Here is an 11075-nt window from a genome sequence, read left to right as displayed (position 1 = left end):
TGTTTGCTTTGGAGATGAGAAGACCATCAAGGGACACGATAGCTATAACTGAAAGGATGTCATGTAGAAGATGGAGGAAGCTTGTTTTCTGCTGTTCCAGAGATAAGGACATGGAGCAGTGGATTCAAATTACAAGAAAACATATGGAAAAACTTCTTTACTACAAGAGCTTCTCAACAATGGAATAGACTGATTCAGAAGGCGATAGACATCCCTTTGGTGGTCTTTAAATGGAGGTTGGATGGACATCTTTCAGGAATGCTGTAGTTGTGTATTCCTGCACAATATGGAGTTGGACTATATGACCCTTGCAACCCCTTGATTTTCTGATTTTATGAAATGCATCCCCCATTCTCCAACGGCACAAATACAACAATAATATAGCAATGGGGAAAGGTTAAAGGATACCCATAAAGCCAAAGTAATGTTGAAGGCAAAACAATCTTCAACAGGGAAAAAATATACTGTATTAGAAGCTGCAGAGTTATTAAGCTCTTAGGAACTGCAAGGAAAAGCAGATTAAGCATTTCCAGAGCATTGTGACCTTACTGTCAACAAACTGCCGCTTTCTACTAATAGCAATCTGAAATAATAAGAAAAAAGACATGTCTAGCATGCATTTTCATGGGCTCCAGTCTGTTTCATCAGTTACTTGCATGCTAAGAATTTCTTGTTCTCATTTAATCTCAACTACGCTAAAGGAGCCCTTTATATGTTTTTTGTGCTGTAAACAAAATGTTTGACTAATGACTAATTTTCATTTGCAATTGGCTTATTAATTTTCTATTATGTCTTATTGATTGCTATTTAGTGTCTGGCTGATATATATGTAATGCTTGTTGTTGTTGTTGTTGTTGCTGTTGTTATTGTGTGCCTTCAAGTTGTTTCCAACCTACAGTGGCCCTAAGGCAAACTTATCACAGGGTTTTCTAGGGCTGAGAGTATGTGACTATTCTATTGTACTGTTTCCATGACTGAGTGGAAACTCGAACCCTGATCTCCTGATTTTGCTATATGTTGTGGTACGCTGTTGCTTGCTAGATTTTCCAAAACTTCTATAGTTGTTAAGGTGTATATTTGCTCAGCTGGAACGCTGACATCTGGATCGGCATGCTGTTAAATAAACTGCCACTTTCAATCCACAAATGCCTCCATTCTTGATTTTGGGTGATGGAGCCCAAGTCTAAACGCAACTTTCTTTTATGTTTCATGCGCTCCTTGTACACACTGAAGGTAATTTTATGCATTTTGTGTCAAAATCAGAAAGCAAAGGTGTCGCTGTCTTAACCAGCCATGAACAAAAAGTTTAGGCTTTTTGGAATACTTTGGATTTTGGAACTCCAGATAAAGGAGACTTGACCTGTAATCCAAAGAAGTGGAAACATCCCTCTTGACTCCATAGCTTCATGCTTCTGAACCAAGTCAATGCCTCTTGCAACCTCCCACCATCTGCATGCCACAGGTACAAGCGCTTACGATGCTTTTTTAAAACCCTCCTCTCTCCAAAAGCCTCTCATGCATTTTGAAATCCCAGAAGGGTGCTAGATGGTCTCCTTAGCAATGAGCTGCAGCAAGAACCAGCTTCCCTCCATTTCGTTGCAAGCGCATGCCATCCATCCAAGTGAATTGGCCTGCTTGCTAATTTCTCTCGCTCTGCTGTAGGGCTTGGTTTGCGCATGGGAAAGCATGCATATATATATATAATGCTCTTATTATCTCTAAAGGAGCGGTCCTTTGGCCCTAGAATGTGTCTTAAGAGTGGATCCACACTGCAGAATTGGAGCAGTTTTGACATTGCTTTAATTGCCATGACTCTATCCTACAGAAACCTGGGATTTGCAGTTTGGTGAGGTATTTTCACCAGGTCTGTCAGAGCCACATATCCCAGAATTTGGTAGGATAAGAGTCATGGCAGTTAAAGTGGTGTCAAAGTGATTTAATTCTGCAGTGTGGACTTAGAGCCACATGAGGGAAAAGCAAATGGCCTCCTTGGAGGTCTTTGGCAATGCTGAGAAGCCCTGAATGCAAAGGGGAAAATGGGGCACTAAATCCCTCTAAACTCAGCAGCGCTTATTTCTCAGCACATATAGACAGGATGGTGCTGCAAATGTCACGTCTTGCAGAGAAATGTTAAGATAACAATGTAGGTGTTAACTCTCCAAATTTAATTTTTCACATCCTGTGTTTTCTTTCTTCCTGAAAAGGCATAAGTCCAACAAAAGTCACAATGGAGGATTCCTCTCTGTTTATTGGAGACAGGAGGAAAATCATGCTAGAAACCATGGCCCAGTCCTAGCTAAAGGAGACCCACCAAAATCCATGGGACTTGCCCAAATAGTGACTTAAGATTGAACAATGGCTCGGATGAGTCTAAACATCTGGCAGAGTATATGCACACAGATGTGTCCACTGTCATACTCCCAGATGCAGGAGTTGGTTTTGCAACAGAGGAATAGGAAGATCTGGGTTGTACTTAAAGGGACAGTGTATTACTAATGCTACTGTACCTGAATATCATAACACAGTGAACAACCTGGCACTGCACCGGAGGGCTCCAGATTTTCTGGGAAGACCTTTAGCAAAAGGTGACTTTTGCAGCGTCGGTGCAAAACTTGGCCATATGTCATCAGAACAGTTTGCACCAGAATCAGAGATTGGGTCCTGCATCATCTGGATTGATCGCTGTGAAATGTATTATTTATTGCAAGCAGACATGGCCACAGAGTGAGAGAGTAGAGCTAATCTAGTTGGAACGATCCATAGGATTTGGTCCCGGATCCGACTTCCATGTTTCCATCGCTTCCTACAACAGAAACCCTCAACAGAAACTTCTCAACCTCTTATTTCCAGAGCAAGTTGAAGATGGCACATTGAGGAAACCGGTGCCGTTCAGACAATCGTTCAATGGCTCTGTGCAAACGGAGCCCAGACGAGATGCGAGAAAAGTGCCAAAAAGTACAAGCAAGGGAAGAAGAATGGAGATCTTAAATGGGTTATTAAAAAGGATGTCGCTTTTGATCCTCTCCGCAGGATGCTCAGCATCGGAGAGCCAAGGGGGATCTCTTCCACAAGCTCTCTTCTGGTATCACTCTTTTTCATCTCGCTATCTAATTCCTCTCCATTACACAGGGCATCGAGCCAAAGAAAGCTATCGAGCGAAGCTAAGCGAGAACATGCCCCTTGGGTTAAAAAGCATATGTTTTAACATAAAACACGGAAATAACTCGGCAAAGGTGGGAAAAGAACATGTCCAGACATTATGGAACGGTTGCAAGACCCTCAACTTGGAGAGAGAGCAAATATCTTTATTTAGAATTAGATGTTTTTAGGGGAAAAGAGCAAATTCTGGGTTTTAATGTTAACTTGCACCGAGAGAAAGCCAAATCCTAAATGGAGCCTGGCTGCATCCACACTCGAGAAATAATCCAGGCTGAAACCACTTTAACTGCCATGGCTCCATGCTATGCAACTTCAGGATTTGCAGTTTTGTGAGACATTTACCCTTCTCCATCAGAGAGCTCCAGTGCCAACAACAAACTACAATTCCCAGCATGCCACAGCATGCACCATGTGCAGTTAAAAAGGTGTCAAGCTGAATTATTTCTACATTGCGGATTCTGTATCCAGGACCTAGGAATTGAGAGAATGTGTGAATTTCCTAGCAGGAATAAATTCTCTGGCTTCTTTCTCCCAGAGAAATAATCCTGGGCTTGTTTAAGGTTTACTTTCCTTTCACTTTTGGAGAGGGAAGCAAGGCAAACAGCTGCCTTTCTGCAGGGTTTGCATGTAACTATACAAACAAACCTGTGGCTTATTTAGCTGACGTTGCTTGTTTATGCTAACCTAAGGCCCCTGCCCAAATATACAAACCAGCTTCTATTGCTGAGTGGATTCAGGACTTTATACCTTTCTTGACACACATCTTTTTACTTTCGGGATTTGAGAGAAAATGCATTTCTGATTTCGCTTTATTTGCGCCACGGCATGCGATCATCATTCGCGCAATCAATTGCCATTTCCACTTTATTTGCAAGATGCCTTAAGTACATTTTAATCACTCTTTAATCCCGAAATGAGCCTCAGTGTATACCTTTCTTTCCAAACTGACGTAAGTTTTTAACATCATGGCTTTGGATAGCCATGGCCAAACCAAGTTCGATCTGTAAGCAATGTACAGGGGCCCCTCCACAACAACAACAACAACACCAATAATAATGTTTATTTATATCCCACCTTCCGACTCAAGGCGGCTTACAAATCTAAATCATTTGCTGAGGTTAGTGGCTATTATCCAATATTATCCAAACTAGATCAGATGCAAATAAAAAGCAAAGAAGACGCACAAAGTGGCTCGCCAGAAAATACTGATCAAAATTTCCGCCCGCTCCTTAAACCAAGCTATTGGTTTTTGAATTTAAAGCATCCTGCCAATAAAGCGGAAATGGGAAGTAATTGTGCAAATGATGATCACACGCAATTGCACAAATAAAGCGATATCGGAAATGCGTTGTCGCCAAAATCCCATGTTTTGGACCTAAGTCTTTCTCCTAGAAATAAAAAAACCTTCCTTAAAACATGGTTGGCTAAAGGTCGAATGATATTGGATAATAGCCACTCCGAGAGCCTTTGTGTCTGAAAAGTGGGGTATAAATGCTCCAAATAAATAGATATTAAGTAAATTTCCTACAAAGTTAGTTACAGAAGGAGTTACATGTGAGCTAGTTCCTTACAGAGATACAGTGTATTTCTGCAATTCAATATGCCATCAATTGGTTAGAACAACATTGTTGCACCGTGTAGTTTTCACTAAGATAATTTCCTATAAAAGCAACTGTTGCTATGTAGAAATAGTCAAAAAGGGTTCCCAGACCTGGGATCAAACATGGATAGAAATGGGGACTTCGATCTAGGATAGGCAGATATAACAATCCAAGATATAACAATCTCAGCTATGCAAATGACACTATACTACTAGCAGAACATAAAACAACAACTACTAAGGAAGGTCAAGGGAGAAAGTGCAAAGGCAGGCTGAACGTTGAACATAAAGAAAGCCAAAACTAATGACTATGGAGGATCTACCTAAGTTCAACCCAGACGATGGAGAAACAGAAATGCTCAAAGAGTTCCTAAACACTGATAGAAATGGAGACTGCAGCCAGGAAACCAGGAGAAGGTTAAGGATGGGGAAGAAAGGGGCTAGGAAAGGGTCCCCAAATGCAAGGATAGACAACTGAGCACAAAAGTCAGGACCAAACAAATCTCATTCTATTCTGGGGCAGAGAGGAAAGGAGAGGATTGGGAAGATCAGGAACAGAGGAGGAGATCTGGCAAAGAGATCTGGAAAAGAGAGGGGAGGATCTGGCACAGGATCTGGATGGAGAGGGAGGATCAGGAACAGAGGACAGGATCTGGGAAAGAGAGGAAGGGATAGGAAGCAACAGGGAGGATCAGGAACTCAGGAGAAGATCTGGAAAGGAGAGGATCGAGAAAAGGATCGGGACTAACGGGAGGAACAGAAGAGAGGATCTGGCACAGGATCTGGATGGAGAGGGAGGATCAGGAACAGAGGACAGGATCTGGGAAAGAGAGGAAGGGATAGGAAGCAACAGGGAGGATCAGGAACTCAGGAGAAGATCTGGAAAGGAGAGGATCGAGAAAAGGATCGGGACTAACGGGAGGAACAGAAGAGAGGATCTGGCACAGGATCTGTAAGGAGAGGGAGGATCAGGGGCAACAGGGAGATCAGGAAGAGAAGAGAGGATCGGGAGCAGAGGGGAAGCTCTGGCACAGGATCCAGGGCAGGGGACTCACCGCTCTGACGGGCTCCTCTCTTTCGTCGGGTGGGGTCTCGCTTTTCGACTCTCAGCCCAGGGGGGCTCCGGGAGCCACCATCTCTTCCCCTCTTTCCTCCTTGCCTTCCTTGGGATGGGGATCTTCCCGGGGCCCCTTCACTCCGGAGCTCTCCCAGCCTCTGGGCCCAGATCCTCCCGACGGAGTGGCTGTTGCTCCTGCTCCTCCTCTGCTCCGGATCCGCCTCTCTCTCCGAAGCCCGGCCCCGATCCAAGGGAGGAGGAGGACTGAGCAGAGGAGACCTTGCTGCCAAGAGACCTCCTCCTCCTCCTCCTCCTTCCCTCCAAGAGCAGGAAGAAAGAAGAAGGCAGTCATGGGGTTGCCTTGCCCCCAAGGAGCCCTGGCAGACTTTGGCAGGGGCTCGCCTTGCTGGCACACTCTCACACACCAAGGCAAGGCAGATAGATAGATAGAGAGATTGAGAGAGAGAGAGAGAGAGAGAGAGAGAGAGGTCCCTGGCTTTCCACTCTACTAAATGCACCTGAGGAAGTGGACTTGAGTCTAGGAAAGCTCCTGCTGCCAACCTCTTCCTTTCAGTTCAATCTCAAAGGGGCTACAAGATCTATCTATCTATCTATCTATCTATCTATCTATCTATTATTGTATCTAAATGCATCTGAGGAAGTGGACTGGAATCTAGGAAAGCTCTTGCTGCCAATTTCTTCCTGTCACTTGCTCTCAAAGGGGCTGCAAGAGCTCTCCACATACTCTTCCTTGTTCAGTTGGTTAGTCAAGAAACATATAATGTGTATGTTTATATACTAAGAATTCAAAGCTATAGCCTTGTTAGTCTGTAGAATCAGTACATAGGGAGCTCTTGCAGCCCCTCTGAGACTCAAATTTGGGCTTGCAAAAATGGCAAAAATGCCCAAGTGTGTCCTAAATGTATCCAAGACAACAGGCTATAAGAATTCCCATCATCTTGCACAATTGTTTTTGGGGAGACATAGTCCTCCATGCTGCAAAACCCTTGGTCTTGAAAAAGGGGGAGATGCTACAGACAAATGCCTGCCCACACAGTGAACAAGGTGCCAAGAATGCTACTCTTGTTTTCCTCCCTTTTGGGCTGGTAAAACACTGGCAGTTTGGTGATATTTTATTGTCAGCCTGAGCCCTCGCCTGGTAAGAGAAGGCACTGCCAGAGCAAGCAAACCCTTTCAGTCTTCAGTTTCAGCATAAGGAAAGGTTATAGTTTGTGGCATCACCAAAGTGCTCTTGACAGAGAAGGGTAACTATCTCATGGAACTACAAATCCCAGAACTCTGTAGCATTATTGCACCATGGCAGTCAAAGCGGTGTCAAACTGGAGAAATTCTGCAGTGTAGATGCAGCCTCGGAAAACACAATTTCCAACTCAGGGTCCATTTCATCTGGAGCTGGGAATGCAACCTCTGTGTATCTTTTAAGGGGCAAAGGGGAGTGTAAATTGTGACAGAAATGCAAAAAGTGTGGGTAGGATGATGGGATGAAAGTTCACTGCCAATGAGAGTTGTAAAGATTAGGGAAAGAGACAACGGTGGGAGGCAGGTTTTACTTACAAACTGAGACGAACAGATAAAGATGAATACTGAATGTAGCTCTTGGTCACCGGAGTTGAATACATGGACCTTGGCTGCATCTGTGTTTATTTGGAATACAAGTATTTCTCATAGCACCCTTGAAACTAACTGTGGAAAAGGAGTTGTAGCATGAGCTTCTGTAGGCTTGGTCTAATCTCCACAGATGCATGGAGTGAATGGCTGCCCTGGAAAGACAAAAACAAAGGAAGACTGCAAAGAGAAACAGCCAAACTGGAATATATCTGCAAACTCCAATCCATCCCCAGTGGGTCGAACAGAGACAATGGTTTCCTGCTGGCACACAATACACATTATAACATTGATTAACACCCCCAGCCTCACAAAGATCACAGAATCATAGAGTTGGAAGAGACTCCAAGGGTCATGCAGTCCAACCCCATTCTGCCATGCAGGAACTCTCAGTCAAAGCATCCCCATTGACAGATGGCCATCCAGCCTCTGCTTAAAGACCTCCAAAGAAGGAGACTCCATTACACTCCAAGGGAGTATGCTCCCCTGTCAAACAGCTCTTACTGTCAGGAACTTCTTCCTAATATTTAGGTGGCATCACTTTTTCTGTAGCTTCCATCCGTTGCTCCATGTCCTATTCTCTGGAGCAGCAGAAAACAAGTTTGATCCATCTTCAACATGGCACCTCTTCAAGTATTTAAGCAGGGCTATCATATCACTTCTTAACCATCTCTTCTCCAGGCTAAACATACCCAGTTCCCTAAATCTTTCCTCATAAGGCATCATTTCCAGACCCTTCACCATTTTGGTGACCCTCCTCTGGACACGCTCCAGTTTTTCAACATCCTTTTTGAATTGTGGTGCCCAGATGCTGGTGGACACAGCATTATTCCACGTGAGGCCTGAGCAAAGCAGAATAGAGTGGCACTACTACTTTCCTCAGTCTAGACACTATACTTCAATTGATGCAGCCTAGAATCGCATTGGCCTTTTCAGCTGCCGCATCACACCCTTGGCTCATGTTCAACTTGTGGTGTACTAGGACTCCTAGATCCCTGTTGTCAAACCAGTTCATCGCATTCTTGGCCAGTTCGTCACATCTTCTTTCCGCTTCCCGGCCTGCACACACCCCATTTCAAAACTCCTTCCACCATTTATAAAGTCATCAACCGCTCTGGTCCTCAGCAACATCTTCCCTCCTGCCTTAAAACTGAACTTGTCACCTCCTCACCACACCCAGAAGTTGTGCATTTCTAGGGTTATTCAGAGTCTGGTTACAAAGAGCCTTCCTGGGCACCAATTAATGCCACGCAGCCGAGGAACTAGAGGAGGTTGCAGGATTTCCACCTTTGCACTAAAGGTTATGTAACTTGCAAGTGGGCGAAGAATGAGCGTCCTTGTCACAACTGCAAAGGAAGTCAAAGTCTCTCAGCCATATTGAATGTGAAGTCCGTCTGCTGAAAAGGTTAAGATCTCAAGAAAATGAGTAACAGAATTTGATTGCTCAATCGGACAAACCTTTCCGTCTTCCTTTCTGCTCTGATTCATCCCCTCTTTGAGTCCGTGCGGCAATTTTGAAGTTTGCTGCATGTTGAGAATAACCTATGACTTTCACATTATGCCTCTCCAAAGTGGATCTTGGTGATGGCTGGAATGACTTTGCCGCCAAGTTCAATACCGATGCAAAAAAGTTACTTTGTGGCTTGTGTTTCCTCCTTCCTCATAAAGCACTAATATCAATATTATTATTTTTACCATTTATTACCATTTATTAACAGAATTCCTCACCGCATTGCCCTCGGGAGGTGGTTTACAAATGAAACTGAACAAAATACCGAGTGATAATAAATAAAACATTGCCCAAAATATATACAGTTCACTATTCAGTGACATTTGTGTGAGAAAATGTGCACATTCACAATGTTAGGCTAGCAGCAGTTGAACTATACTAGATGTGAGGTTTGTGACATTTTGCTCCAAGTTCTTCACTTCCATAAGTAGCTGCTCATTTTTCTGGTCGAGATGTTTTTGTTCTTTGCAGAGGAACAGGGCTCATGGCCAGACCCAGGCTGCGCAAAGATAGTGCTATAATTCCACTTTCAAAGCCATGGCAACATCATATGGAAACCTGGCATTTATAGTTTCGGTTTATAGTTTGAGTTTATATATATCGGAGAGGAGCTCTGTGGCTAGGACTCCTAAGTGCCTCTCCATAAACTGCAAAACCTGAGCTATGCAAACGACACCATACTACTAGCAGAAAGCAACAAAGGCCTTGAACAATTAGTAAAGAAAGTCAAAGTAGTAAGTGCTAAGGTAGGCTTGATGATGAATACTAAGGGGCTCGACAGACTACCCCTTTTGGTGCCAAATCGGGTCCATGGCAACTACATGCCACAGCCCCGATCTCTCCTTTCTGCTGTGCAAAAAGGAGCTGCAAAAAGTGGTTCCTTTTTCCATCCTGAAAAGGGCGCTAGAGCCACCAGAGTGCTAGAAAGGGCACCATAGCCACCGATGCATTGCCATGACACCGTGCGCCATGTGGAGCAGCATCTGGCGTCACGCCAGCCTGGGGACAGAGTCGGGGCATACGTTATGTTGAGCTCCTAAGAGAACAAAAATAATGACTATGGAAGAACCACATGAATTCATCCTAGATAATGACAAAACAGTTAAAGGGTTCCTGTGTCTTGCATCAAATATCGATCCTCAGAGTGCAGTCCAGAGATCAGAAGAAGACTAGGTCTGAGAAGGGCAGCCATGAAAGAGCCAGACAAAATCCTAAAGTGCAAAGGCATAACACTGAATATTAAAAATGAGGATTGTCCAAAGCCATGGCATTCCTTGTCGCCATGTACAGATGTGACAGCGGGTTAGTAAAGAAAGCAGACGGAAAGAAAACCAACTCATTTGAGAAGAGTGTGGAGGATATGGTGGATGGCTCAAAATGGGTCGTGGAACAGATCAAGCCCAAACTCTCCTTGGAAGCTAGGATGGCTAAACTGAGCTTGTTGTATTTGGGACACAACATGAGAAGGGAAGATTCTCTAGAAAAGGCCATGATGCTAGGAAAAGGGGAAGGCAGGAGAAATAGAGGATGACTTCAAGGCAGATGGCTAGACATAACCAGGGAGTCTATGGCCATGAGTCTGCAGGACCTGAGCAGAGAAGTAGATGTTGGAGAAGTTTCCTCTTCAGGGTCATCATGAGTCAAAGTTGAATCATGTTATCTCAGGTTATGGCCAAAACACAGTTCAAGGGGTGAGAAAATGGATCAAATTGCTTGTTCGTTCCTTTGGGATTGAAATTAACAAAGGTTTGCAACGATACCAATGGCCAGATGGTGCACCAGGTGAAACCAAATGGACCAGGGCATGCAGCTGAATTTCTTGCCCCTTCCTTTCACATTGGACCATCGGCATTTGCTTCCCAGGCAAAGCAAGAGTTCTCCCAACTCTTGATATGGCTTCTCCTTTCCTGCTGACATTTCTCACCTCTTCTTTAAACAAAATTAAAAACCAGCCTTGGCTCTCGCTCTCTCAGTTTTTGCTCAGCATCCTTAGGGATCCAATTGTGCCACAGCCTAGAAACAGAAAGAAAAATGCATTAACTTCAGCCCTTTCTCTGCAGCCGGCAGCTCTTTCACAGCGAGAGTGGCCATGTTCAACAAAGAAAAGGCCACACTAAGATGTC

General features: G+C 44.1%; 2 protein-coding genes across 11 annotated transcripts in view; both read right to left on the bottom strand.

Annotated features, from left to right (window-relative positions):
* LOC149306060 (copine-2) overlaps window positions 1-10965 on the bottom strand; it is a 43764-nt gene extending 32799 nt beyond the window's left edge. Inside the window, exon 1 of one of the 2 annotated variants that reach the window (XM_089476943.1) lies at window positions 10877-10965. The gene's annotated coding sequence lies outside the window, so the exon portion shown is untranslated. Of the gene's footprint in view, window positions 1-5814; window positions 6076-10876 lie in introns of those variants that run through there. The other variant, XM_089476942.1, reaches the window with a different exon arrangement.
* The window catches only part of LOC149306059 (protein NLRC5-like), a 35645-nt gene continuing 35453 nt past the window's right edge, over window positions 10884-11075 (bottom strand). For all 9 annotated transcript variants that reach the window (XM_089476933.1, XM_089476939.1, XM_089476930.1 and 6 more), the window contains one exon: window positions 10884-10965. In XM_089476933.1, coding sequence (XP_089333059.1) covers window positions 10884-10965 — 82 coding nt within the window. The remainder of the gene's footprint in view (window positions 10966-11075) is intronic.

The sequence above is a fragment of the Sceloporus occidentalis genome, unplaced genomic scaffold (genome assembly GCF_023333645.1).
Source record: "Sceloporus occidentalis isolate IW3139 unplaced genomic scaffold, rSceOcc1.0.p SCAF_10, whole genome shotgun sequence".
Taxonomy (NCBI): Eukaryota; Metazoa; Chordata; class Lepidosauria; order Squamata; family Phrynosomatidae; genus Sceloporus; species Sceloporus occidentalis.
Note: the sequence above shows the minus strand (reverse complement) of the source record. Positions and strands in the feature narration are given on the sequence as shown.